Here is a 7,393-nt window from a genome sequence, read left to right on the forward strand (position 1 = left end):
CTTCAGCTTCCCTTTCCGGTGCAGAGCCAGAGGCAGGCTACGGGAGGGAGTTTCTCCCTAGGCGGTGGTCACTGGTAGCGGGTTCAAAAATTTACATGCATATGAGTGGGGTGCACAGCGTGCCTGGACTCCACAGTGTGCACTCACACACGTAAGTATATGGTCGTGCATGCCTGCACATATACTTAGGAGAACATTCATAGGCATGTGTATGTGTGTTTACAAGCCTGTACATGTGACTGCATTTGTGTGTTTAGGTAAAGTTGTGTGTGTGTGTGTGTGTGTGTGTGTGTGTGTGTTTAAGTTTATTTATTGATTTGAGAGAGAGAAGAAGAGAAAAAGAGGAACATCAATTTATTGTTCCACTTATGCATTCATTGGTTGATTCTTGTATGTGCCCTGACCAGGGATTGAACCTACAACCTTGGTGTAGGGGGACCCGATGCTCTAACCACCTGAGCTACCCGGCCTGGGCTCGAAGTGTGTTTTGATGTACATACAAATGGTCTCAGGATATCTGGCAGGCTCATTTATGCATATGTCAGATTTTGAATGCTTACTGGGTTTGTTCATGAGTGTGCTTGGGTATGTGCGAATGTTCACATTCATTTGTGTGAAGAAGAGGGTGAGGCATGTCCATGCACACGTCTGGTGAGCATGTACGTGTGCAGGAAGGGATGGCTTCATAGGACCGCATACATGTGAGCTGGAGGAGGGCCCTCGCCAGAAAACAGGATGTTGGTGTCCCCTGGCCCTGGCACCGAGGTGCCCTGTCTGGCTGCAGCCAGGCCCTGGCCTTGCAGCACCCTCGCCCTGCGCCTGCACTCTATTCCCCAGACCCTTCCTCCTAGCCAATTTGCAGCCTCTCGCTCCCAGCTCCCGAGAAGGCCTGCAGCAAAGTCAAGGGGCTGGTGGCCAATTAGCGAGGGGGTTAATCAGGGATCTGGGGACCCCCGGGGGGTGGGAAGCCAGAAGGCAGACATGGGGTTGGCAGGAGCTGCGGCTGCCTGTCATGAGGCTGGAGGAGGGGAGAGGCAGGGAGGGGAAGCTGAACCAGCTCAGCTCCATGGAGCTGGAAACCGAGGGCCTGCCGCCGGTGAATCATGGCTGCTGAGCACTGATAGCAGCGGGGAGCCTGTGCAACTGTGTGCACTGCGTGCAAAAGGGCACGTACCGGCCTCCAGTAAATGTGGTCCTGTCTGCAAACGTGTGTACATGGCTATGGGTTCTGCTTGTTTACAGGTACAGTCTTGTGTCTATATGTGGGTGTGCAGTGGTGTGCAAACGGGTATGGGTCTGCATGTTCAGACCCATGTGCACACATGAATACAAGGATAAGTCTGTCTCTGCGTGTATATACATGTATGCAAAGGCACGTGTGAGTTCCTGCATGCAACCACGTGCACGTGAAGTTGACATGATCTGTATACATGTGTGCAATGATATATCTGTGTACAAATGTGTACCAGTGTTCAGATAATCTGGTTATACATGCATGTCTGGGTAAGTATGCATGTGTATGTTCTCTGAACAGCCAGGGGCCTGGACCACCACATGGGCCTGCATGCACGTGCCTGTATGCAAGTGCCTGTGTGCACAAAGGTCTTAGTACGTAGGGAGCTGGGCTGTGGGGGCTGGAGGGCATCAGGCTCCCGAGGAGAATCTGACAGACAGACTTGCCGCAGCCCCCAGCCCCGGGAGCCTGTTTTCCTGCCTGCAGAAGTTGTGAGCCCGTGAACTCATCTTATATTAATAGCTGCTGTCTCCTCACTTATTGCAGGGAGAAGCGGTCATGGCCCCAGCAGGGGCTCAGCACTCGGGCTGCCCCCCCTCCCCACACAGGCCCTGGGAGGAAGGGAAAGATGGGCCCCACCTCCAGCCCAGGGCCCACCCCAGAAGGCAGGAGGGCTCTGGGCCCATCCCTGCTTCCCTCAGTCCAGGGGCCCAGCTCACCCTCCCAGACCTCTGTAGCTGGGTGGGGTTGGAAAATTGGCAGAGACTGAGAGGCTGCAAGTCTTGGCTACCCACCCTCAACACACACACACACACACACACACACACACACACACACACACAGGCATGCGGTGTTGAGCAGCCCCAGGCTGTGCACCAGATGAGTCTGAGGCTGAAAGAGACAGAGAAGGCTTCAGTTTGAGGGGCAGATATGTCCCTTCTCTCAGGGACCCTCAGTGGGAGGGGAACACACAGCCTTGCCTCCAGGGGGCCCCGTTCTCACAAGGAAGGCGGGACTTCTCTATACACGTTTGCTCAGCAGACGTGCAGCGAGGGGTGTTGTATAAGCACGTCCCAGTCACAGGGCTTGGCCACGGAGGCTCCCTGGCCTGGGAGCAGGGAGCACCTGAGATGTGTCTGAAGACTCTGAGGAGAGCGGAGCCATCCCATGGACACACGGGCTTTGACCTGGAGGCAGGTTCAGACCCCCCTCGGGGTGGGCCCAGGACCCAAGGCAGAGAGTCCAGATGCAGGCCCAGAAACACCTGCTCCCTACACACCACACCCGGACAGACGGGGGTCCGCAGCATGGGGGCCCCCACAGGCCTTCCCCATAGGAGGCTGGCCAGCATTCCGCCCTGGAGCCAGAAGCTGGGATGGGGAAGCCAAGGACCACGCCTGCCCAGGGGGGTGAGCACTGGTCGCTCTCCTGGGCCTTGTGTGTGTGTGTGTGGGGGGGGTGTTGTGTGGAGCATCGGGAGTCCGTCAGAGGCCCTTCCCCACACCACTCCTCTGTGTGAGTTCGAGCAAATGGCTATTCCTCTTCAGCCTCAGACTCCCCGGCTGTGCCATAGGGGGAGGAGGGGAGGGGGCAGAATGCTCTGAGGCCCATCTCCAGGCTTTGCCCAGGGGGCTGGGCGGTGTACCAGTCAGAGCTTCCTCTCCAGCCACACCTCAAACCGGCTTTTGCCCGTTCCTGGTGAACACATTGTTTCTGGTTCCCAAACCCCTTCACTCAGCGTCCTGCACACTTAGTCTCCAATGCACCCAAGGGTACATGCACATGCTGACCATCCCTCACCTTTGCATTAAAAACGAAGCAATTCCAGCTCCAGAATGACAAGCCCCACCAACTACCTCCCAAAGGGGGCCACTGGCTCCGAATGAACCCCCGCACCAATCGGGGTCAGAACGCCCTAGTCCCAGGCTTGGAAGGGAAGGTAGTGAGAGGCCAGTAGACAGGGCAAACATCCCAGAAACGCGTTCCTTCGGTCCATTCACCAACCCCCGCTTCCTCAGTTTTCTCATCGGTGAAATGGAGAAGATATTACCTGCGTCCTGGGATGCCTGTCAGGCATAAATGAGGTAACGTGTGCAGTACACTCTGCACAGTGTCTAGCACAGCGTATAAACCCGCGATTAGAATGGGTTGTTGCTAAGGAAATTAATAGCTTTGAGTATATACTTCATGCTAAAGCCCCCAACAAAAGCTAATATGGGCAGGATGGGGGCGGGGGGCATCCTCAGCCAAAGAAGCTTCCAGCATGCTGGTTCCTGTCCCCCAGGGAGGTGGGGTCCTTGTCTGGTAGTACCTGGGTCTGAGCAGAGGGGCCCCATCAGATGAGCATCCTGGGGTGGGAGTGCCACCTGCCAGCCACACTCCCTCCTAGGTCTCCAGCTTCCCCTGTCCCCCAGCTGGCACCCAGGTGTCTCCCGTCAGGCCCCACTCCATCCCCTCCACACACAGACAGCGGTATCTATTACAAAATCAGTTTTTATTGAGGGCTGGGGCAGGGGCAGGAGTAGGGAATGCACTGGGGGCCACACCCAGATTGGCAGAGAGGGTCAGGTGTTGGCTCGCATCCTGCCTCCTCGAGGGCACCTCAAAGGGAGACCTGGCTCCCAGGCCGTGGCTGTGGCGCTGGACACCAGGCTAGAGAGTGGGGTTGGGGCTGCCACGTTTTAGCCTGGCTGCTTGGCCAAGCTGGTGTTCCCCAAACCGCCACCAGAGGGCAGCAGGCCCCCAGCGCAGAGGAATTCTCGGTTGCTCAGGTGATGGCTTCTTAAAAAAATAAAAAACCAGAGGCTGGTGTGTTCCCCTCACAAACCCCAGAGGGGCGGGCCTGGGGAGAAGGTTCTGGTTTATGTGATCTCTTCAATAAAAAATAAGCGGAAATAATAACAAAATACGTGGTTTCTCTTTCTCCCTTTCCCCCCCTCTAGGAACTGAGGTCAGAAATGGGGGTGAGGGGACTGGGAGTACCCTGGTATGGCCTGGATTTCAAGGTGTTGGTCTCTTTTTCCCCCCTTTTCCCCATAAATAAATCCATTCATAAATAAATAAATAGATAAATAAATAAATAAATAAATACTAGATATTCTCTCTGTCTGTGCTCACACGTCTATATATATAGATAAATCTTTCTTTCTTTCTTCTATGTAGGCAACTGAGTGGCTAAATCTCGGACTCTAGCTCAGAAACTCAAAAGTAAAGTGACAGGATCAAGGTCAAGGGAGGGGGAAGCCCAGGGACTTGAAATGGCACTGTACAGCACCCAGCAGCATTCTGGATCTCCAAGCCAGCTGGGCTGTGGGACTTTTCCGAGTGGAACCCTGACCATCGGAACATTCTAGAACCATGGAGCCAGCCGGGCCCTGCAGAGATCTGAGCGGAATCCTGTGATACACCCAATGTCCTAGACCTCCAGAACTCGCTGGGTCTTGGGGGTGCGGAGCTGGAGGTTGGAACAAAACCCTGGAGGGCCTCCCACTCTGGAATTCTGTGGTGGTCAGGGTGAAGGGTCACCAGGACGCGGCTAGACGTCGCTGGGGGAGCGGGACCGGAAGGGGATCTTGGACGAGGAGCAGCAGCAGCAGATGGCCCACAGGACCTTCTGCACGTCCTGGTTGCGGAAGGCATAGATGACGGGGTTGATCATGGAGTTATAGGTGGCAGGGAGCAGGGTGAGATAGGTGTAGAGAGGCGGGGAGTGGGCGTCGCCCAGCAGGCAGTAGACGGTGAAGGGCAGCCAGCAGGCGGCAAAGGTGCCGAGCACCACGGCCAGCGTGGCAATGCCCTTGCGGGTGGCCACGTAGTGGGAGGCGGGCAGCAGGTGCCGCTGAAGGGCGATCTGCTGGGCGTGGCGGCAGACGATGCGGCAGATCTGGGCGTAGAGCTGCAGCATGATGCCAAACACCATGAAGAAGGCCACGGCCAGGACCACCAGATGGTTCTTGGAGAGCGGGGAGACCACGCCGCACGTGGTGGGGGCGTCCAGGCAGTTCCAGGCCAGCGCGGGCAGCAGCCCCATGCCCAGCGCGCCGCCCCACACGAGGGCCAGCATCACGTAGGTCCGAGTCATCGTGGTCTCTGAGTAGTAGGTGAGGGCGTTGTACAGGGAAAGGTAGCGGTCCACGGTGATGGCCAGCAGGCTGCCGATGCTGGCGGTGAAGGCCATCGCCAGGACGCCGACCAGCACCAGGGTCATCTCGGCGGAGCCAATGCAGAAGACGGCGGCGAAGTGCAGGACGAGGCCCAGGCCTGCCAGCAGGTCCGCCACCGCGAGGCTGCCCACGAGCAGGAACATGGGGGCCCGGAAGGCGGGGGTGCCCGCGATGATGGCCACCACCAGCGCGTTCTCGCAGGACACCAGGGTGCCCGAGATGCACAGCACCACGTCCCACGCCCTGGGCGAGGGCAGCGGGGCGGCCGGGCCCGTGGGCCCCTCTGCCAACCCCATGCTGCTCACGTTCACGTTGCCTGGGCCAGCGGAGAGCCACGCCAGGGGGCTGCCTGCACCCCACATCTTGGCACCTGTAGGAGAAAGGCCCTGTGAGAGGTTGGCATGGCCAGGTTAGGTGCTGGGGAGGGGGGTCGACAGGAGCTGAGGTGCCTCTCTGAGTACTTGGGGGGGGTCTCTCTCCACAAGATGCTCAGCTGGTCCCAGGGTCTTGGCCCCCCACTAATGCCCCAGGATTCCCTCCCAGGTCCCCAGGCCAGCACAGGCCTCTTTTCCTGGGGACCCTGTCCTCGTATCTTCACCTCCCTTCCAGCTCCCTGCGTCCTGCAGGCCTCTTCCTTCCACGTGTGTGCTAGCGCCCAGCCAGATGAGGGACTACCACCAGTACTAGGAGATGGGAACTTGTAAGACCCAGGAGAGGCTGGGAAGGCAGGGCTGGGGGAGGGAAACGCATCCCAAGGCTGAAGACAGCTCTGCTCCCTCCCATCCATCTCGGGAGGATGACGAGGATGACGCTCAGTTTCTGAGCCTCTCCAGACCCCTCAAGATCCTCAGACCGGCCGGCCCCAGGCCCCGCCCCTAGGGGGTGCGGGTGAAGCTCTCGCCAGCCCCCACCAGCACTCCTAGGCTAACAACACCTGGGAACTCGGCTCCACCCGCACACATACAGGCCGGACCCCTCTTTCTGCCCACACCCCTGGGTCTTGGGAACAGACACCCCCAGCTGGAAGCCTGGATGCCGGAGGCAGCAGACACCTGGACCTGGGGCCTGACTCCGCCCCTGCCCGGAAGTCTGGGTCCCTCGGCCAAGACACCTTCTCCTTCCCAGACTCCCAGGTCCCCTCCAGCCGCCTCCTGCCAGCCCGACCTCAATGACCATCAGTCCCCCCAGGGCCTGGGGTCCTGGTAGGAGTGCTCACCCCTCGCTGGGTCACCGTGCCCAGGGCGCTCAGCACCCGGCGACCGGGTCCCACCTGCTCGCCCAGAATCTGGGTGCCGGGTCTTGACCTCCGACCCTGGCCCGCTGCCGGGAGCCTGACAGCCGCCCCAGCGCCCCGCGTGCCCTCCGGACGCCGGGGACCGCGGCGGGGCCCTCACTCACCTCTCGGTCCGGCGCGGCCGGGCGCGCGGGAAGGCTGCGGTCGGGTCTGGCGGCGCAGGGTGTGAGCGGACCACGCGACCACGGCGAGCCCCCCGCAGCCGCGGGAGCAGCGGCGTGAGTCACCCGCCCGCCCCGCCCCCGGCCCCCGGCCCGCTGACGTCAGAGGCCGGCGAGCCAATGGGCGCGGCGCGCTCGGGCGCAGCGCTCGGCGCGAGGCCCGTGAGCGCGGCCCGCGCGCCCGCTCCCCCATTCATAAAAAGCGCCGCGGCCCGGCCCCGCCCCCCCGGCCCGGCGTCCTTGACGCCGCCCTCTGCGGCCCGGGGTTCGGGCGCGGGTGCGGGAGCCGGGGAAGTGTCAGAGGGGCTGCGGGGGCGGGAGGGCAGGGAGGGGCCGGAGAGGCGGGGGTGATGGCCCTCAGGTGGCCGAGGAAGGCGGATGAGATCCAGGTGACGGAGGCCCAGTGACGGGGCTGGGGCCTCCCCGGTGAGGGGTGAGGTGACGTGACAGGGAGCCTCGCGGGGAGGTGGGCGGCAGTGACGGGGCGAGCGTGGTGACAGGATCTTGGGGGATGGTGGCTGAGGATGCTGACGTAGAGGGA

At 60.4% G+C, this 7,393-nt stretch overlaps 1 protein-coding gene across 1 annotated transcript; it reads right to left on the reverse strand.

The window, feature by feature from the left end:
• Positions 1–3,715: 3,715 nt before the first annotated feature.
• On the reverse strand, positions 3,716–6,872 carry GPR3 (G protein-coupled receptor 3). The gene is made up of 2 exons (XM_084872840.1): positions 6,796–6,872; positions 3,716–5,767 (listed from the first exon to the last, which is right to left on the reverse strand). The coding sequence occupies exon 2, from the start codon at positions 5,757–5,759 to the stop codon at positions 4,770–4,772; it is 990 nt and encodes a 329-aa protein (XP_084728966.1). The 5' UTR covers positions 5,760–5,767; positions 6,796–6,872; the 3' UTR covers positions 3,716–4,769.
• Positions 6,873–7,393: the final 521 nt, after the last annotated feature.

This window comes from Pipistrellus hanaki, assembly GCF_964339955.1.
Source record: "Pipistrellus hanaki genome assembly, chromosome: 2".
Taxonomy (NCBI): Eukaryota; Metazoa; Chordata; class Mammalia; order Chiroptera; family Vespertilionidae; genus Pipistrellus; species Pipistrellus hanaki.

What these genes read in the sequence shown, in the direction of transcription:
- GPR3 (XM_084872840.1), bottom strand. Translation starts at nt 5,759, where the DNA reads ATGTGGGGTGCAGGCAGCCCCCTGGCGTGGCTCTCCGCTGGCCCAGGC.